The sequence below is a fragment of the Sceloporus undulatus genome, chromosome 3, assembly GCF_019175285.1.
Source record: "Sceloporus undulatus isolate JIND9_A2432 ecotype Alabama chromosome 3, SceUnd_v1.1, whole genome shotgun sequence".
Classification (NCBI taxonomy): Eukaryota; Metazoa; Chordata; class Lepidosauria; order Squamata; family Phrynosomatidae; genus Sceloporus; species Sceloporus undulatus.
Genome location: NC_056524.1, coordinates 201,618,406 through 201,640,880, shown reverse-complemented (window position 1 = coordinate 201,640,880; position 22,475 = coordinate 201,618,406). Strand labels below are relative to the sequence as shown.

General features: G+C 39.5%; 1 protein-coding gene across 1 annotated transcript in view; it reads left to right on the top strand.

Annotated features, from left to right (window-relative positions):
• The window catches only part of NHLRC2 (NHL repeat containing 2), a 47,225-nt gene that overhangs the window by 3,812 nt on the left and 20,938 nt on the right, over positions 1-22,475 (top strand). Inside the window, 4 exon segments of the mRNA XM_042458492.1 lie at positions 4,198-4,350; positions 17,146-17,601; positions 20,010-20,131; positions 20,725-20,854. Coding sequence (XP_042314426.1) covers positions 4,198-4,350; positions 17,146-17,601; positions 20,010-20,131; positions 20,725-20,854 — 861 coding nt within the window.

Genomic DNA, 22,475 nt, shown 5'->3' with positions numbered 1-22,475 from the left:
CCTTCACCATTTTAGTCACCTTTCTTTGGACACACTCCAGTTTCTCCACATCCTTTTTGAATTGTGGTGCCCGGAACTGGACACAATATTCCAGGTGGGGCCTGAGCAGAATAGAGTGGCACTATTACTTCCCTTGATCTAGACACTATACTTCTGTTGATGCAGCCTAAAATCGCATTGATCTTTTTAGCTGCAGCATCACACTGTTGACTCATGTTCAACTTATGGTCTACTTGGATTCCTAGATCCCTTTCAGACGTCGTCTCTTTAAGCCAGGTGTCCCCCATCCTATATCTGTGCAAATGTGATAAGTACAGTATGCCCTCAATTCGTTCATCCAAGTCATTGATAAAGATGTTGAATAGCACTGGGCCTAAGACAGGACCCTGTTGGACCCCACTGGTCACTTCTCTCATCTGGTAACTATAGTTTTGTGATCCATTCAGTCTTCCCTGCTCTTCTGCCACCGTAAACTACATTTCCCAGAATTCCCCAGCACTGAGCCTGGGCAGTTAAAGTGGTCTCAAACAGGATTATTTCTGCAGTGTCTTTTTTCCAGCCTCTCAGCCCACACTATCCAAAAACACACTGGAGAAATAATCCAGTTTGAGACCGATTTATCTGTCCTGCTTCAATGCTAGGAAATTCTAAGAACTGTAGTTTTGTGAGACATTTAAGCCTTCTCTGTCAGAGAGCTCTGGTGCCACAACAAACAACAATTTCCAGGATTCCTTAGCACTGAGCCAGGGTAGTTAAAGCAGTCTCAAACTGGATTATTTCTGCAGTGTGTTTTGGACCAGTACTGTTACTCTGTCACAGTCCCAAGGATGACAGATGCTGCATCTACACTGCAGAACTTTGACACCGCTTTGACAGCCATTGCTCCATCCTAAAGGATACTGGGATGTGTAGTTTTGGGAGAGCATTTAGATTTGAGCAGGGTTCAGTAAACCGTAAGGTTGCTGATATACTTCATGCTTTTGGAGGAGTAAGTCTCATGGAAATAAATGGAACTGTTGTAAACATGGCTTGGGTGGCGTAATAGAAAACATACTCATAGTAATAGTATCTTGTTATAATAACTGAGTTTGGCTCCCTAATACTTAAGAACCCTGTCTTGGGATAGAACCAGAGTTTCAGCATTGCTTGTTTTGAATAATTCAACAAGTAGACACCCTGTCTAACTGGTATGTGTGGTACATCAGGACAAAAATGCAGTGGCCATCTTACAGCAACCTAAACGCTTTTTGCTTCAAAGATAGCCTCAGAGTCCAACCATATGTGTGTTTACTCATATATATACATAAGGGAAAGTCTATATTTACTATAAATTCTGTCTGGACTCTGGGTTTTTGAGATTTGCAGCGTCCCTGGGCTTGTCTTCACTATTGCTACAGACATCAAGGCAAACTGTGGCAAAAATAACTCAAGTGTCTATAATTCCAAAGCCGCCTCATGACTGTCCATAAGCTACTTTCCTCAAATTATTTTTGGCCACGCGTGGCTGCTCCGTTTTATTTTATTATTTATTATTATTTTATTACTTCCTTGTCAAGCACATGACCATATTAATTTTTGCCCTGGTCCATGACACTCCTCTATCTCCTTTTTTTTTTACCATGGGAGGACCAGCCTTTGACCATCGCTAAAGCTAAGCCAAGGAGTTCATCAGAGATATGTAGTTAATGTAGCTAGCAAGCAGAAATACTGATACCCAGTTATGCGCACAAAGGCAGCATCCTTTAAAAAATGACAAATTAGCCACTCGGATGTCCCACCTCTTTAGAATGGTCACTTCCTGATGGGATGATCATGTGACCACTGGGCCCCGTCTGTGCTGCCCTGTCCACCACATATTCCTCCCTCCTTTACAAATGTGAATCTGCTGGTCACACATCCAATTACCTGATTTTTTAAGGAAATTCGAGAGAAATCAAGATTCTTTTTTCTGCAGACTAAAGCTGTCAAATGCCTCAAAGCTCTGCACTTACTGCAGATTATTCTGAACATCATGTGTTCAGATCATCACCAATTCTCTCTGTGTGAGTGTGTGTTGTGTGCCTTCAATTCTTATCTGACTTATGTGAGGGTTTTTAAATACCATGTACAACTCCCAAGTCAAAGCTTACTTCCAGATAGGTTTATTTGGGCTTGCAGCCTTCGACTCAACTTCTGTTATTAGTCCAAATTAGAACAGGCCCCTTGAATCAGCGGAGTTTACCTATGTGTTGGCTCACCATTCAGTTTTTTTCAGCAGGTGTATTCTAGTTGGAACTAACCAGTGGGATTCAGACATTAATTGATAAAATATTGCCTCCAGTCTTTCGATACTGTCATAGGTTTAGCCTGGGTCTTCAACCATGCTTGCAATGTTCTTTTTATCTTGTCACTACTGAAGAATAATTCTGATGAATTTGAAAGCCTGTACACTTGTGGTTGGTGACTGATGCTAGTGAAAGTATAGGTTTACTCTGTCTTTATTTATCATTACTTAAATTAAGGCTTGTTCCTGAGACAGGTTTTCTAGGAAGTTCCTGAGAGAAATTAGAATGTGTGGGGTTCTTTCGGGAAACAAACTCATTGTTCCCCAGCCTCTGCACCTAAGTGTGATGCCCTAACAAGTATTCTAGTACCCCTACAGATAAATTACTAGATAAATCACAGGGTTTGTTACTTTTCAGATATCTACATCAGTCTAGTATTTATCTACGTACTTGGTAGCTATTAGGGATTCTATACAGGTGAGTAAGGGGCTATACAGGCCGCCCCTTTCGTGGACGGATTAGGGCTATGGCAACCTCATGCCGCGGCCCTGATCCGGCCTCTGGAGGGCACAAAAGGGAACCACAGAAAGTGGCTCCTTTTTGCACCCTCCAAAGAGTGCCATAGCCACAGCAGTGCAGTTGTAGGCGCCCTTCGGCACTGCATCATCTGGATGCAGTGCCAGAGTTGTACCATTGTGTCGCGCCCCATCTGGAACAGCGCACAGCATCATGACACCCTGGGGGCGGAGTCAAGGCATCCAGCATCAGGACCCTGCGCCCTGACTTGGCCCACAGGCCGACACAAAGTGCCGGTCTGTACAAGGCCTAAGTGATTAAATTAAGCAAAAAAAGGAAAAGATCTGTCGTAATCAATCCACTTTGGTTCCATATTGGCTGTGAAGGAAGGAATATACATGGACCTTTGTTTTTTCTCCACCAGCCTGTTTGGTTATTTATTTATTTATTTATTTATTTTAAAACTAGCTTTCTAAGATTACTGTCCTGCATTTTCATATAGGCTATGAAAGAAAGTAGTTTTTCTTTCTGCTGTAGGCATTGAAATAGAGACTAGTAAAACACACACGCGTGCACAATAACATCTTTTAAGAACTTTAGAAGTACAGCACTATCTGTTTTGTTTTCATTAGGATAACTGACAGATTTTATAAGGTTTATAATCACTATTATTTAGCAAGCAGCTAAAACAATGATGTTCCACATGGTCTTTGTTCCTTGAAATTTTTCAGGTGGTTAAGCCATCTGATTTTAAGGTATTTTTAAAGAGCGTGAAAAGTATTAAACTATGTACACTCGTCCCTCCACATTTGTGGCTTTAGCTTTTGCAGATTTGATTATTCACAGATTTTATTAATATGTTCTCTATAGGAATATCTAGGTCCTCCAGTGAAACTCTGTGGTCAACTTTAACCAAAAGTCTCACTGAAGGACTTGGAGATTCCTAGGGAGAACTCTCCACTGGGCAATTGTAGTTCCTCCAGCGCAATTCTGGGGTCAATGTATGGAAGATGATGACCACAGAATTGCTCTGGAGGACCTGGAGAGGTGTTGTCTCAGGTAAAAACAGTGGTTTTGTTATTTGTGTTTTTTCCACATTCAAAGTGCCCCTAACTCCAACGAATGTGGAAGGACGAGTGTATTGTTTTAAATGTTTTTATCTTTTGTGCATCACCTTGCTAGCTATGGTAGGCTGAGAGGCAATAAATAAATAAATAGCTGTTCCCTGCCTTTCTTATAAATTAGAATTGAACATTGTGTGAAGTAATTAATTGTCTGCCTTCAGAATTGTGAAATAGATTTATTTTCTATGTTGGTATCTTTGAAAAATTCTCATGAAGTTCAGCTATTTCTGAATTTATGAGGTTTCTTGGCTTTTGATTCTTGAAAATAATACACATCTGATTTCTGATTTCAGATCTACAGTGGTTGAATACGGAAGGTTCTCTCTCTCTGTACAAAGACCTTTGTGGGAAAGTAGTGGTATTAGATTTCTTCACTTACTGCTGCATCAATTGCATCCATGTGCTTCCTGATCTCCATGAATTAGAGCAGAAGTACTCTGTTACAGGTAACAGGCCTCACATTTTCTGAGAATAGAATTTCTTGACATTATCTCAGTTAAAGCTGTTTACATACATTAAATTGTTGTTGTATGCCTTTGGTTCATTTTTAACATGGCAACCCTAAGACAAAGCTATCACAGGGTTTTCTGGGGCTGAGTGTGTGTGACTCACCCAAAGTCACCCAATAGGTTTCCATGGTTGAACTCTGGTCTTCAGAGTCGTAGTCCAGCTCCTAATCCACTACACCATGTTGGCTCTCACACACTGAATAGTATCTTATTAAATACGAAAGGTTTAGTCTCCTTTCTCTGAAATGCTTGTGACCAGAAGTATTTTGGATTTCAAATTATTTTGGATTTTGGAATACCTGTACTTGCATGTGCATACAGAATGAGATATATTGGAGATGGGGCCCAAATTTAAATGCAAAATTCATTTATGTTTCATATATGACTATTACACAAGTATGAAGGCAAATTTATATAATCTTTTTAATACTTTTGTGCATGAAACAAAGTTTGTATACAGTGAACCATCAGAAAGCAAAGATGTCAATATTTCAACCACCCATGAAAAAGTTTTGGTTTTTAGGATGTTTTGGAATTTGGAATTTCAAAAAAGGGAGACACAACCTATATGTTATTTAGATTTTATCATTTAGTATTTGGCAAAACACTCCAAGATGAGTGTTCTTACAAATCTTGTAGAAAGAGTTACCTGGATTGATTATATTTTTGTGTATTTAGAGAAGAATTTAAAAATGGCAATAACTCAAAAGACTATCTTCGTATTTAATCTAATTATCAATATCAGGTTTAGGATTCACATTCTGTTATATGTGATATGTAATCCGTGATGACGGAGATGATATTTTGGCAAGGATAGTTTCAGTTTAGAAACAAAAATCCAAAGCTTCCTGACTGCAAATGCTAAAAGAAGAATTTAAACTAAAATCCAATTTATAGATGATTAAACTGAAGATCTAAAAAATGCAATACAGTATTTGACCATTTAGCTGGTATTAAATGTTCCCTTTATCAGTACCTTAATTGTTTTAATGTATGCTTACTATGCAGGACATGAAAACATGGTTTAAGATTACAGTCGTCCCTTCCCTTACGCGGAGGATTGGTTCCAGGACCCCCCTCCCCCCATGTAAGGGAAAAAATACGGATGCTCAAGCCCCATTCAAATGAATGGGGCTCATGCCCGTGGTGGCGGTGGCGTGCAGGGCGCACGCCACGGGAGTGTGCGCCATTGTTTTCTTCTGGCGTGCGCCTCCCTTCCTTCTGGCACAGCTTCCAGCATATGCTGGAAGCCGCGTATAACGCGGACACATTGTAGTGTTAGAAATCTTGGCTTATTTTCCTTATTAACTAAGTTACATTAAATCAGAATTCTCTGCTTCAGATGTATTTTTATTCTTATTATTATGCTTTGTTTATATAGCGCTGTAGATTTGCACAGCACTGTACATACAAACAATAAAATAGATACAAGTAAACCTGCCTATGGCATACAATCTAGGAAATAGTAGCATAATACATATAAATAATACATAACAATATAGGAAAGGGATCAATAAGACAGGGAGCAAATTAAAAACATCAAATAGCAAATAATAGTCATGCAATGCCTGGGAACACTTCTCTGAACAGGATAGTCTTCAACTCAGTTTTGAAACTAGTTAAAGAAGTGATGACCCGTGCAGCTCGCAGGGAAGGAGGTTCCAGGAGTGAGGGGCAGCAATGGAAAAGGGAGAAATCCAGGACAGGGCAGAGAAAATCCTGGGCTGAGACAGCATAACTTGACTACCAAAACGGAGGGCCCAAGCAAGAAAGCGAGGAGAAAGAAGGTCTGATAAATAAGGAGGGGCCAGCCCATGGAGGGCTTTAAAAGTCAAGAACAGGAGCTTATACTGAATACAGAAAGGGAGGGGGAGCCAGTGAAGGGATGACAACTAAGGAGAGATATGGTCGGAGCGGTGGGCGGGTGTAATAACGCGTGCAGCTGAATGCGGGACAGAAATTAAAGGACGGAGGCGAGAAAGAGGAAGCCCAACCAGAAGGATGTTACAGAAATCAAGTCATGATACTACCAGGGCATGGACCAGAATCTTGGCAGTAGAGGCAGAGAGATATGGTCGGATTTTGGCAATATTGTATAAAAAGAATCTACATGTCTTAGCTGTGGTCTGGATCTGGGGGATACACAACAGAGAAGAATCAAAAATAAAACCAAGACTACGGGCTTGCTGGACTGGTCGAATGGAAATGTTATCAACAGAAACAGAAAAGGAGTGTTGAAGAGTAGACTTAGGTGGAAAAAGGAGAAGCTTTGTTTTGGACATACAGAACTTCAAGCATCGATGCCGCATCCACTGAGAAACAGCTGTAAGACAAGATGAAACTTGCTGTTCAAGACTTGGAGAAAGGTAAGGTGTGGAAAGATATAGCTGAGTGTCATCGGCATACAAATGATAGTCAAAGCCAAAAGAACTAATGAGTTTTCCTAGGGACAATGTGTAGAGAGAAAACAGAATGGTACCCAGAACAGAGCCCTGGTGATCTCCAACAGATAGGAGAACAGAGGATGATGTCTGACCACCCATGACCACTGCAAAAGATCTGTCTGACAAATAAGATCTAAACCAGTCAAGAACAGTCTGAGAACCCGAGGTCAGAAAGTATATCAGCTAGAAGACAGTGATCAACGGTGTCAAAGGCTGCAGACAAATCAAGAAGAATGAGAACAGAGTACAGTGGACCCTTGTTATACGCTGGGGTTTGGTTCCAAGATCTCCTGTGTATAACAAAATCCGTGTATGCTCAAGTCCCATTACATATAATCACATAGCAAAATGGTGTCCCTTATGGAAAATTAAGGTAAATTTATACTTTTTTGGAACATTTTCAAACCGTGTATGCTTGAATCCATATATAAAAAAATCTGTGTATAAGAAGGGCTGACTGTAAAGGCCATTAGCCTTGGCCTGTAAAAAATCATCCGAGATCTTAATGAGAGCCATCTCTGTAGAATGCTGTGGGCAGAAACTGGACTGAAAGGGAACGAGAATGGACTTGGCTTCAAGAAACTCAAGACAGCGAGAATAAATGACCCGTTCCAAAACCTTAGAAAGAAAAGGAAGAAGAGAAATCGGACGATAGCTAGACGAAGAGGGGTCAAGAGAAGTTTTTTTTCAGAATAGGAGAAACTAAAACATGTTTAAAGACTGAAGGGAAGGAACTTGTAGAGAGAGAGAGATTAAAGATATAGAGAAGTGAGGGCAGAAAAGAGGGAGCTATAGAAATTAGAACACGAGTAGGAATTGGGTCAAGAGAACAATGTAGCTGCAGAACAATAGTTTAATACAAGCCAGATCTTTGTATCAAAACCAGTACTTGTAGAGGGAAAAGGGGGGGAGCCTTTGGCCTCCAAATATGTTTCAGGTGTTGTTTTTTTTAAAATAAACCATTATTATGAAGCCTGAAATCATCATAAAGGTTTTATTTATTTATTTATTGTATATATACCTGGCCTATCTTCTGGAAGGTAATCCAGTGTGGCCAGTAACTTGCTACTTCTTTCCCAACAAATTTCACAATTACCTGAAAGAAAAACAAATATAGTGATAGTGAGCTATGTAAAAAAGGTATTTCTCTGATCTTTCTTCAACTTTGTGCAGTAGTTGCACATATAAAGCAGTTGGTACATATAAAGGAATAATATTCAAATTTGCTTCAGCTAGGTGAACTGTAATGCAGCAACCCAACACATGAATTCCTCCTCCCCTATTATCTGTATGTATGGTTTTTTATTTTATTTTAAAGTACAAGACCATTTTGCAGTATAGGTGGGACAAGCTTTGCTGTGCTAGAAGTTTGCTGCATAGTGTTGGAGGTTTGAGAACAAACTTTTCTCATTCTTGACCTTCAAAGAAACAATATGATAATGAATTTAGAAAGTTACATTTTCATCTCAGTGGCATTCTTGGCATGTCTGAGCAAGGTGAAATAATAATGAATGCCAGTCATTTTACAAATAGCCATACTAAATGCTATTAGCAATACTAAATGGGTTGGATCCTGAAATTTCCTCCTGCAAATGGAATGAATCCTTCTGTCCGCAGAAGGACCAGTGGAAGGATCTTGCAAGTGAAGGAGGTTTGTTGATTCACCCCAGTTTCACCATTCACTACCTCTCATACTGTCCCAGAAGCTTCCAGAACTCTCTGGGGTAGATTTTAAGAGAATGCAAGGGACTACAGGGCCAAGGGGAAACTAAAATGTTGCCTTCTTCACTTCTGCTCAGTGGCAGGAACACCAAAGAGAGTATTTCTTGTGGATAATGCTCCTACCAGTAATTTTTTGAATCTAAGGCATTTTAATTTATTTTTGCTGTGAAATTGCTATTATGTAATAGGCATGTTTCAGAAGTCTTGTCATCTTTGTTAATTAGAAACTCTTTATTCCATCTTTTGAATTCCAATCACCTGTGATATCAGTACATCCTGTTTTGATATGTGATATTCCTCCTGGATTCCAGCATTGAATTTTTCAATTTTTCTTCCTCTGCTTCTATAATTGGACCATAAATGTGGATAATACAGTGGGTGCACTTTATGCGGCTTTCAGCTTATGCTGAAAGCTGGTTGCCATAAATGGCAATGCCGCACGCAGCACACACCATGCTGCTCCGCACACACAACCCCCATTGTTTTAAATGGGGCTTGAGCATCCGGGGAATTTCCCTTACGCGGGAGAGGGGATCCCCCATGTAAGGGTAGGGCGGCCTACGCTGAAACCGCACACCAAAAGGGAGAATGGCGTGCATGGCCACGGCATACGTGCATGGCCACGGCATGAGCATAAGCCTTATATATCCAATGGGGCTTGAGCATACGTGCTTTTTGCCTTACGCAGGGCGGGGGAGGGGTCCAGAACAGATCCCCGCATAAGGTAAGAGTTGACTGTATATTTATCAGTTTTCCCTAAAGTTTTACTGATATGATTTGGTCAGACTTTACATTATATCCTTTGATTGCTTTTGCTACATCTCTCTACTATTAATGCCACACAATTTCTTCTTAGATTTTTATTTCCTGAGAAAAACACTGTAATTATCGAACTCAAAATGTCCCCTTCCTGCCCATTTTAGGTCACTCACCCTGAGTACTGCAATGTTTACATGTTCCATTTCTTGTTTTACAAAGTCTAACTTCATCTGATTCATGCTTTTCACATTCCATGTTTATATGTGTTGTGCTGCTTCAGACTTTCCTTTCACCTCTGAGCATGTCAGCAGCTGAACATTCTTTCAGCTTGAATCCAGTTGTGTCTCTAGCCACAGCACTTATTGCACTTGTCCTCCACTCTTCCCCAGCAGCTCATTGAGTGCCTTCTGACCTGGCAGTCTCATTTTCTGGCACAATCTCTTCTTTCATTTTGGACTGTTTCATCATAGGGTTTTCATGGTAAGAGACAGTAAAAAGGAGTTTACAGGTGCCTCCTTCTATGTACTAACAATTGTTAACTATTGTGCCACTGCCATTGTCTCTAAGAGATCATCTGCCATTGTCACCCCCACTACTGCTGCTGCCCAGTAACTGTTTGGTACATTTAGTCCAGGGGTAGGCAACCCTTTTGAGCCGGGGGCCGGGTTGCTGTCCCTCAGACAACTGGGGGGCCGAAGCCAAAAAATAAATAATTAAATAATTTTTAAAAATTAAATAAATAAATAAACCGGGACAAATGTAGGACAAAATTTCCAAATGGAGGGCACTTTTTAAATAAAAAATGGAGGACACGCGAAAAAAATTGCTGATTTTTTTAAAAATGTTAAGATAAATGCATGTTTCTGAGGCTTCTATAGACAATTGCTCCACCATGCCCCTCGCACAAGACGCCAAAGGCCCCGACGGCAATCGGCGGCAGGACTGGGCTGGGGCCGGTCCCAAGGCCTCGCCGGGCCACAGGTTGCCTACCCCTGATTTAGTCTGTCTCCTAAGCAAAAGCCTGTCTGATATGAGGGACTCTATCACTGCTATGATCAGCATAGCCTCTTGCCTCACAGAAACATGTAGTCCGACCACCATAGAAAGGCAGTGCCATGGTGAGCCTGATGAATATATCCTGAACATATATCCCTTTTTTAGATGGTTTATGTTTTCACACAGCAGATACCTTCGTAGTCTACAGCTGTGTAATACCAGAATTCTATCATGATGGTGCTGAAATAGAAGATGCTTTAAAAGAAAGAACTGTTGCTGACATTGCCATGGTCATTCTCAATTCTTTCTTTCACGTGCACATCTGCAATTTTGTATATCTTCAGCAAACGTCAAATTCTACAGGAATTAATACCAACTACCATGTTTATCTGATATGTTCTTACTCTTATCATTGTTAGTACTATTTCTGCATTCAGAAAGGCATTCACAAGGTTATTTTAAGCCCTAATGCACATTCATTTCACATCAACAGTCTAGAAATGGATTGCTGGACTGCTGCTTGAGGAAGTGCTTCTTGATATAAATTCTTTGGGAGAGGGCCAGTTTGCTTCTGTTGTATAATCTTCTGAGGACACATTTGAGTCTAACTGCATTTTCACATGCTAGAAACTTACCTTTTAGTGTTCTACTTTTGTTGTAAATATAGGAATTCATGGACTTAATTAAATTTACTTTTCTCTTCAGTTAACAAGGTGATCATCTTAAATAGTACATCTTTTTAGTACCATTGCTGATATATTTGAGAACATAATTAAAATGGTAAGTAAGGGACACCAGTTTGAACAAAGGAGTAGTTTTGATGAAATAGGGCCTTGTGCAGATAATGACAGATGCAAGCTTCATGGGTTGAGGGATTCATTGTGCAGGTCATTCAGCTTGAATCGCTCCAAGTTAAAAGTAGTGTGGTTGACTTTGCTCAGTACATTTCCCATACTGTGCTCAACAGGATCCTGCCTTTCCACTGATGTTAGAAGTGGCTCTAAATATAGTACAGTTGACCCTTCTTATTCATAGATTTTTTTTATCCATGGATTCAAGCATCCATGGCTTGAAAATATTTTTTAAAAAGTATAAATTCCAAATAGCAAACCTTGATTTTGCCATTTTATATAAGGGACACCATTTTGCTATGCCATTGTATTTAATGGGACCTGAGCATCCATGGGTGTTGTTATCCACGGGGGGTCCTGGAACCAAACCCCAGCAGATAACAAGGGCCCACTGTAATGGCTTTGTATCTCTTGTGTAGAAATGATGTAGTCTAGTGCCTTAGGACATCTCATGGACATTTCTAATTCAGCATTTAATCTAATGCTATGTATATCCTGTGGCTATTTCCTGCCGCCCCAGTCCTATGCTCATGAACAGTTGACCCTCAGTATCTGCGGGGGATCCATTCCGGACCCCCCCCCCTCGCACTGATGCCAAAATCTGCAGATGTTCAAGTCCCACTGACCCCTTGGCAGTGCAGCCATGCAACCATTGGGGACAATGGGACTGAAGATCTCCCTCCCTGCCTCTTTCCTTCCTTCCCCTTCCCTCCTCCTCAGAGCCAGGGCTGGGACTTGGGTCTAGGAGCCTGGAAGTTCCATCCCGGGTGTTGGGCCTGGGATCGGGGCCCTCCAAGACCCAGGCTCCAGCTCTCTCCAGTTGGCGGGGCCCTAGCCTCCGTCTCCAAACCACCCCTGAAGCCAAGCCCCGGGGCAGAAGCCTTAAAGGGGAAGGGGGGAAGGAAGGAGGGAGGGAGCACTTCAGACCCATTGCCCTCAAGGGCGACACAGCTACCTGCACACACCACCATTGGGGACAGCGTGGGCTTGCTTGCTGTCTGCGGATGCTCAAATCCTCAGATGGAAATTCCATAGATAACAAGGTCCCACTGTACTCAGAACTAAGTCACATGTATTTCAGTGTGTGTTTTATTGCATGTTTTTATCTATTTAATAAAAAGAGAAAAAATAAATGACACTTATCCATACCTCTTAGTTCAGTAGTAAAATGAATGTTGAGACCCTATATTTACTCTGCAGCTCCTCTTCAGATTGTGATGAATGAGGAAGGGCAGCAGTACTATATTTAGAAAACTTATTGCAAGATGTGCACTGAAATCTTCTGCATGTCAGAGCATGACAGAAGGATGTGAAGTGCTGTGTTGATGACACTGTACTTTAACTCTCATTAAGCGTTCATCTCACTCTTTGAACTCTTATGCCAAGCTTGGGTAAAAAGAAACTGGAATAGATCCAAAATGGAAACTGTTCTGTCATCTCATGATGGTGTTCTTATTCTCAGGCTGAAATTGTGGCAAAATTATAGCATTTCAGAACCAGAATGCCCTTTCTTCATTTGATAAATCATTAAACACAATGTGTTTTACAGGGTTCCCTCTTATTCACACACTATTTCTATATCTATCTGTGAATGAAATGTCTGTGAGAATGACCCTTGAAACAGGATAGCTATCACCTTCCACAGTTCCGTAGATCAAATTAACAGAGCAGAATGCTAGAATCTTATTTATGGCAATGTTCTGTCAACACTGCATAACAGAAGGCCAGGGAAGATTCCTTTGAATTTTTCAGCTTGTGGTACTTGAAGAATTATATAATTTTATAAAAGATATTAATAGAAAGTTGAAACTTATTTATTTTATTTTCCCCTCCTTTGTTACATTTGTTTAAATCTTTGCACTGGGGATTTTTGCAAGAGGAGGAACTAGGGAGGACAGTTGTATTTGTTTCTACACCAAAGTTCACTTATTAATTATAAACATTACTGAAGATTTATTTGCATCATCATTATCTATAATCATCATCACTATTATTGCTAAAACTACTACAATTCATTCAGTGTATAACCTAAAGGTAAAGGTAGTCCCTTGACATGAATGTCTAGTCATAACTGACTGTAGAGAGCAGTGTTCATCTCTGTTACTATGCCAAAAAGTCGACATTGTCTGATGACTACTCCGGTAGTCATGTGGCCAGCATGATTGCACCAAACACTAACTTCTCACCGAAGTCATACCTATTTATCTACTAGCATTTGCATGCTTTCGAACTGGTAGGTTGGCAGAAGCTGGGACTAGTGACAGGAGCTCACCCCATCATGCAACACTGAGGCCTCAGTGTATAACCTACTCTTCTTAAATGCTGAAGACGGCAAACCTTTACATGCTACAGTTCAGTACTTGTGGAACGTTAAACATATTATACATTTTTCTGAACTACCATCATGTAGTAGTTTGAGTGTTAGACTAGAAGTCAAGAAGACCAGAGTTCCTACTCAGCTGGGTAACCTTGGGCATGTCACACTCACTCAGCCTAAAAGGAAGCCAATGACAAACCTCCTCTGAATAAATATTGCCAAGAAAGGAGTATGATAGAGTCACAATAAGGCAGAGTCAATTTAAAAAGGCAAGTTCCAGCCACTCTGAGGGCATGGCATTCACATGACGCATGCTTTCAGAGAGCGCCACCTAACGCGGCCCAAACCACTCCCAAAAACAGCAGATCTTTTCTGCACCTATTTGGGACTGTAGCGGAAGGTACTCTTGGGCCTGTGGCATGTGTTCATCGTGGCCCTTGGGCAAATGGTCTGAGATCGGCTTGTGGCTGCTCCTTCCTGCCCATCTGCTTCAGCCCTAAGATTTGGAAAGGTAGCCATAAAGGAAGATCCTCAAGTGTAAAAACAAATAATTAAATACCACAGTCAGAACAATCCATACTGTAGTATTTCTGATTCCTGTGCATGATTATGAAAGTTGGACAGCAGAGAAAGCTGACAGGAAGAAAACTCATTCAAAATGTGGTGCTGCAGAAGAGTTCTACATATAACATGAACTTCCAAAAAGACAAATGATTGAGTCTTAGAACAAATCAAGTTTAAACCCTCACTAGAAGCCAAGATAACTAACCTGAGGCTTTCATATTTGGACATATCATGAGATGATGTAATTCATTGGAAAATATGGTACTGCTTGGTAAAATGGAAATCCAAAAAAAAAAAAAAAATCCACTCTCAAGACGGTCTGAACACCCAAGGGCTGTCAACACTAGGTGACATTACACCGCCTTGTGTGGTAATTTTTCGCCCTACTTCCCCATCATGCATGCTTACCAGTGTACAAACAGACCACCTGGGGCTTCCAGTGACCTCCCCTTTCTACCCAGATGCCATTCCATTGGATGCCCTCCCATATAATCAACCACACAGTTTCACATGTGATGTATAAGTGCATCAGTGTGCCCAATGACACATTGGCAAACCACAATCATGAAGGCCTGCCCACACATGCCCAGTTTGAGGAGAGCAACCAAAATGGTGAATGGTCTGGAAACCATGCCTTATGAGGAGAGACTAAGGGAGCTGGGTATGTTTAGCCTGGAGAAGAGATGGTTAAGAGGTGATATGATAGCCCTGCTTAAATATTTGAAGCGATGTCATATCAGGATGGAGCAAGCTTGTTTTTTGCTGCTTCACAGAATAGGACCCGGAGCAATGGATTCAAACTATGGGAAAAGAGATTTCACCTAAACATCAGTAGGAATTTCCTGGCTGTATGAGCTTTCGACAGTGGAACACAGTCCCTCAGAAACTGGTGGAGTCTTCTTCCTTAGAGGTCTTTAAGCAGAGGCTGGATGGCCATCTGTCGGGGATGGTTTGATTGTGAGTTCCTGCATGACAGGGAGGTTGGACTAGCTGGCCCTTGTGGTCTCTTCCAACTATACGATTCTCTGATTCTATGCCCCCTTAACTTCCCTTCACCCCATTTCTCCCTGTTGGACTGTCTGGTTTGTGTATGTTGTAATTACATCCATTGAATTGTTGGGGATCGCCTTTTTGCTTTACTACAGTGCCATACCAGTACCTGGCTGTTTATATGCCAGAGCAATGATTCACATTTTCCAGCTTGAGCTAGAGTATCCCAGCTTCTTTTTGCTCCAATTTTTTAACTCCAGAGCATGGCTTCCTTTCACTGCACCCACTTTCACCTCATGCTCATCTAAACACCTCGCCTTCAAAGAGGTTAGAAGAGACTCTATTTGGCCAATACTGACTACCCCCTATGGTCACCATATGCCAAAGTTGACTTGATGGCAAATAGCAACAATAATATCACCAATAGGATTCTAGCCATAGTTTGATACATTTGCAAAATAAATTTGGTTAAAGTGAAAGCTTTAAAAAAAGTGGGAAGTAAGTTAATTTGATACAATTACAAGAGGAAAAAAAATTGATGTTTGAAAGTCTGATCCTGACAATGCTGTGTTATTTCTGTACAGGTCATGGGTTGAATTTTCTGCAGTTAACTTTTAATCAGGAGTGAAGAGGTCAAGGCTGTTGTCTGATTGCAAATCCTTGTTGATACAGTTTTTTAGTAGCAACTTTGTGAATAGTTGTCTATAGGTATCATTACTTTTCTTTAACGTTTGGGTTTCCTTTAATCCACCAAAAATAGTAACTGAAGCTTCTGCTAATTAAGTCTTTAGAACAAATCTTCATCTTAATATTTTAGTCTTCAATTATGGAGAAGTCTTAAAATACTGCTGTTAATGTCAGTGGTGTGAATCCAGAGATGCCCTTCCTCCAGAGTGAGGTATCTTCTGCATGCAGAAAAGGGATATTTATGACTGACCTCAGATATTTGCACAAGTAAAAAGAACTAAAATTCAGTGATGTTTTTTCATTTTCATGAGGCATGAAGCCTTTTTCATAATGTCTCATTATATATGCTAGCTGAAGATTCTTCACAGTCTCTTGCACAGGATGTTTGGTGAGCTCTTACAGAACAGATGACAGAGCTGTATCACTGACATAATTTCTTCCCCACGTGCAGCTTTGGATTTCTAATATATTCTTATCTTGGAGCAACATGGAGTTTGAAGTTTTTAATAAAAGCATTTGCAAATTGTAGTTTTGAAGTTCCAAGTTTAATTGTCATGTGGGCATAAATAACCCTAAATGTGAGTGAAAAATACAAATACTCTGCTAGGGCCATGTACTTTACATCAGTGGTGTCACTAGGGTTGGTGTAAGGAGGCCCAGTAACGCATGGTGTCACAGACTGCCTATGGGCCTTCTCCCAAACCACAACATGCAGGATCCTTAGTAATGTTTTTGTACTAATGTTCCTCATAAATCAATGTAATGATATAATAGTTGTGACATAAACAACTAGCAAAATTAAAATTATTCCTTTCAATTACAATATTACATTCACAGCCTACATGTATTGATATGTACATCATTTCATGTGGTTAAAGTGAAAAATTGGTAAAATGTGATGTTTTTAAATATTAGGGACTCACCTTTTTCCTTCCACTGATCATCACCCCACTCACACAATCTTCATCTTTTTTTAAAAGGACACAGGCAAATTCTACAGCCAGTTCCTTCCAAAAGAAAGATGTTTAGAGAGCAGTGGTGTCATCCCCCTCTTAGAGTGTCACCTGGTGCCATCCGCAGCCCATAGTGATGCCACTGCTTTTTATATCTATTCCCTGTGGAATACACTTCAGATAGCAATAAGGCTTCTTTGTATGGGTTTGAGGAGTAGCATGGATTGATTTACATTGAGAAGATTAAAATTACTAAGAATAATTCAGAACTAATGTTCTTAACTGTCCCACCTCTATGCACTGGAGCAGTGTGCTCTAGGCACTGGAAAAGTGTGCTTTTCTATAATACAGTGTAAGGAACCTGCATTGGAGCTAGTATGAAATGAAATCTTTTTGTTTGCTAGATATGGTTTTCATTATTACTTTTTTTTTTTAATCTGTATTTTCAGATGGTCTCCTTGTTGTTGGCGTCCACTCAGCAAAATTTCCAAATGAAAAGATTCTGGATAACATAAAAAGTGCTGTTCTGAGATATAACATCACTCATCCTGTGGTAAATGATGCTGATGCAATCCTGTGGCATGAGCTGGAAGTGTCCTGTTGGCCAACCTTGGTCATTGTTGGGCCCCGTGGGAATATGCTGTTCACTGTGGTTGGTGAAGGACACAAGGACAAATTGTTTCTATTTGCATCCATAGCCCTGAAGTATTACAAGGAGAAAGGACAAATCAGTGCTAATGTAATCAGAACACAACTCTATAGAGACTCTTTGCCACCCTCACCTTTGTTGTTTCCTGGGAAGATCACAGTGAACAGCTCAGGGGACAGACTGGTAATAGCAGATACTGGACATCATAGGATTTTGGTGGTTAAGAAAACTGGTCAAATTCTGTACACTGTTGGAGGTAAAGATAACTTAAATGTTTCAACACATTGCTTTTAAGATGCCATGGCAGTTCTTGAATTCTGTGTTACTTGTTACAGTGCCTTGCACTATACAGTAGGTGGTATTAAAAACAAATTTTATGTCTATGAAATGTTACTGCAATTATCTTTTTAAGTTTACATCGTGTTAGACTGACTTCCCTAGAGGTGATTAATTGTGCATCACCAAAATATATTTAACAGCCTTGGAGTATGGACATTTATGAAGATGAAGGCACTACAAAAAGCAGAACCAGTAACAAAGATGTTTCACCTAAATGTAGTATTATAATCAAGGTAAATTAGCTTTGAATGCCTAATTATTAGTGGTTCAAAATTTACTCTTTACCTGTTTTTTATTAAGGCTGTTCACTTCCCCATAAATCTTGCACCATGGTGAGTCCCTCCTGTTATAGTTTCATCATATCTCAGAACATGTAACATGGAAATACAGTACTTGAAATCTGACTCCACAGTCTTGATAGTTTCCTTGGTCAATTCCAGCTAATCCAGTTCAAAAAGGATGTTTCTTTAATGATGATGATGTTTCCTCTAATATTACCATGTTATTCCTCCCACTGCTCCTCCTGCATATACCAATTATGTTCATTGCTGACATTACTACAATAATTATTTGTCAGAATACTTCCAGAATCTGTATTAGGATTTATTAGACAAGCCAAACAACATTAAAATATGTGCAAGATTTTGAAAAAGTTAGCATACGTTTTTGTGCTCTTAGTTGGCCCAATAGATATATCACCATAATATGGAGTTTGGATTTTTTTCTTGTGGCTAGCATTCTTTTTCTAAATCAGAATAAGGGTTTAATACTGTAATTATGAAACTTTAGAAAGTTTATACGGTGACTGTTTAAGATGGCATCCCAGCATAATCCACCACCACCCACAAAGATGTTGCCTTTTAAAATGTTCAGCTGGCCGATGATTTTTTTAAATGAAATATGTTCAATTTAGAATATTATTCTTCCATCCCAAACAAACTAGATTTTGCTTTTCTGTTCAGTACTTAAAGCAAGATGGGCAATGTTTGTCCCATGGGCTGCATGAAGCTCCCCAAGACTGTTTTGGGAAGGCTCAGTACCTTTTTATTTATTCATTTGCAAAGCCCAGAAAAGCCCCCCCCACACCCCCTTCTGAGCATGTAAGCAATTTTGCCATGCTCCTCCCACTCCTCATGAGAGATGTCTTTTTCCATGCAGGAAGTAAATCAAAAATTGACCTCATGTTTATTCACTGAGAGGCTGAAGCCCCAATCAACTTTGTCTGGGTTTATCCCACATGCCAATCTGGCCAGGCAGGAACTCAAAATTCTGAAACATTTAACTGTCATCCTCAACCCCTCTCTCATCAGTTTTTTCTTTCCTGTCTTGCCAACTGGTCAGGCATTTAGCCCTCTCTCTCAGTATTGTTAGAAAAATTGAAATATTAATTAGAAAAGCTGTCGCTAACAGCAGCAAAAGTAGAAAATGGTAAAAGGAAACAGAAAGAGTTAAATGGAGTTTTGGAATGGAAGCAAGTACCATCAGAGAAACGGAGGCATCAGGATGACACCCCTACTTGCTCCCTTATTGCCTCCTCGACTGCCAGTGGGCAGATCACGGAGAGCCTAAAACAAAAGAAAATTAAATAACTGATTGCCGATTCTGAGGAGCAACAGGTGCTCAAGTCATGATCACAGTCGCTGTTAGCTAAAATATTTCTCTCCTCAAGCAAGAGTGAGACTGAAATCCAGTCACCGAACAGCGGATACAATCAGGTAAAAAAGCATTTTACAAACAAAAAATACAAGGACATCAGTGGTGAGGTAAAAAATGATGAAATTTTCAATTAAACTATTGCTTTTAAATTTTAATTGTAATTAGACTACATAGTACATCAGAAAGTAAACTGTAAGTTTGTAAATTCAAGCTTTGTAGATACGGCCAGAGCGTACGTCACTCCAAGGCCTCATGAGGAGACAGTGCAGCCTCCCAAGGCAAGTAATGTCCACTCCTCATTTAAGGTACAGTTTCAGCAGAATTGCTTTATCGTGGTTTCTGTTAAAAATAAAACTTTGTGAAAACATACAGATTATATTCCAATGCCAGTTGTATTTTTTTAAAGTAAAAATCAATTATTTTCCTACAGGATAAAAACAGCAAATATACTACATGGCATAATACGGATAAGTCTCTTTAAATAATACATTTAATTTAAAGACAGACATTTTAAAATATTAAGAGCTGTGACCTCACATAATTGTACCTTTGTTGAGTTTTTATAAAGGGTTATAAAATTGCTGCCAGCTTTGAATCAGCTGTGTCTATTGTTGATCTTTTGTAAATGCCAATTCTGCTGATTTGTTTGTTGTTTTCTGTTCTGTTAAGGACCAAATAGTGGAAGAAAAGATGGAACATTTTCAGAAGCCACATTCAGTTCACCGCAGGGGGTGGCCATAAAGAACAATATTATTTATGTAGCTGACACAGAAAACCATCTGATTAGAAAGGTAAACTTTCTTAATTGAGAAAAAATTGAAGTATAATCTCTAGAGTTTTCTTCCTAGTTTGAGGGACAGAAAGTGATGTCAAAGCAATTATTTGAGGACTATGCAGTGTAACTGAAAGTAGAATACTGCCAAATATTTATAAATATACTTTTAAAGTACTTGGAACAGACTTGTTTTTCTCCTGACATATGCTTTTAAGGCAAGCTATTAGAGTCAACAATTTAGCGCTTTTCTAAAGAGAAAGGAATGTAGTAATAACGTTGTGTGCAATGATTTCTATATTCCATTTTTAAATTTTAAAATAATGATATTTTGGCTCTTTAGGATCATGTATTTTGTCTTCCTTCCTTTGGGAGACATCTAGGAATATAATTACATCCAAGATTATAAACCTAAGAGATTTCTGTGAGATCAACACAAAACATGTTTGCATTTTTCTATATCTAGAATACCACGCCACATTTCTCTGTCTATATAATACTGAAAAGGGCCATAGTATCATCTCCATAAAATAATAATCAAGTCAATCTTCTTTTAATGCCAATTTAATGTATGCCTTTGGAGAGAAAATTAAATTCTTAATTTAATTCTAGATTGACTTGCAATTAGAAATGGTGAGCACCGTTGCTGGAGTTGGAACTCAAGGCACAGATAAGGAAGGAGGAGCCAGAGGAGATGAACAACCTATTAGTTCACCTTGGGATGTAGCCTTTGGAACTTCAGGTATTTTCATGAAAGTTACAGATTTCACACTTTCTGTCATTTTTTTCTGATCCATTTTAGAGCATATGTATTAAGAGCATGGGTTAATTTAGTCATGTAGAACCAATTATTTGTTATGTTTCCATGTAACAACAATTCATGGTGTGGTTTCTTGGCTTGTTAAGAAGTGTGAACCCAGCTCTGCTAATAGGCTGTGATTTGTTAACTAGCCACAAAATATAGTCTGAACCCTTTTATTTCTTGGTTTGTGGACTCTTGTCATTTTGAAACATGGGCTATTGTGATGTCTGAACCATAAATTGTGTCTTATCCTTGGTTCATTTTTGTAGCACCCCGCCCTGAAACAAGAGTTGATAAAAACAAGTCAGGAGAAGAAGAATTTCCCCCCGTGTTAGATTGTATATGGTTATGCTTCAATGACATCTATAGACATCTGCTAGATTCTGCATATTGAATGCCTATTATAAATTTATTAACCTATGTACTAAATGAATACACCAGAATCACAAACACCTTTGCATATTAAAAGATGGTTCTTTCTCCTGTACTGTTGGCATTGCTGCATTTTCTGTTTTATGAAGTTCTGTATAAAACTATGAAAAAAGAAATACTTTTAAAAGGCAATGTTTTTTTCTACTTTATAACATCTAATATATTGAAGACCAGTTCTATAGCAGACATCTATTTGGGATCATAATCCTAAATACATAGCAGAAGTATAATTTACAATTTACAACATGAATCAGCCAAGCCTGTTCTTTGTACCTTCTTGTCAAAAGCTATATATTCAAGCATAAAGGTAAGGGGAGTACATAAGAATGCATCCTAATTATCTGAGGTCCAAAACACACTGCAGAAATAACCTGGTTTGAAACTATTTAATTGCCTTGGATCAGTGCTAGGAAATTCTGGGAATTGTAGTTTATGAGACATTTAGCCTTCTCTTTCAGAGAGCTCTGGAGCCACAATAAACTACAGTTCCCAGGATTCCCTAGCACTGAGCCATGGCAGTTAAAGTGATCTCAAACTGGATTATTTCTGCAGTGTGTTTTGGACCTAAGTGAGGTTTGCCCCATTCATGTCAGTGGCTTGCAAGTTCTATGAGGGTTGAACTAAATGCCTAATTTTTACATAACTTGAATAGACCACTGAAAGTGCAGTCTCATACCCATTTATTTGGGAGTAAGGCCCATTGAACTCCCATTGAGCTAACTTTCTTCTGACTAGATATATAGGATTGCATTATTAGAATATTAAACAAAGTCCATTCTGCTTTCTGAAAGGAAGAGATGACTCTTTAGAACAGGGATGGGCAACAGCCAGAGCTTGGGAGTACATTGCCCCACATGGGACTTTAGAGTGCTGTAAATTCCCACTAGATACCCCAGTTTTCCCAATACAAATTTTCCTTTAAAAAAAAGAAAAAAAACTCTCCTCCTCATTTCCAGGTGCATGGAGGGCTATAAGATTTTATATGCAAATGTGTAAGCATCTATAATAAAATATTTGGCTGCCGATTACATAAACGTGGCCAAAGACCACATTTTTAAACTACTTCAAATTTAAATAAATATACAATAGAAACTGATGAATTGGGACCTCTCTCTCTCTCCCCCCCCCC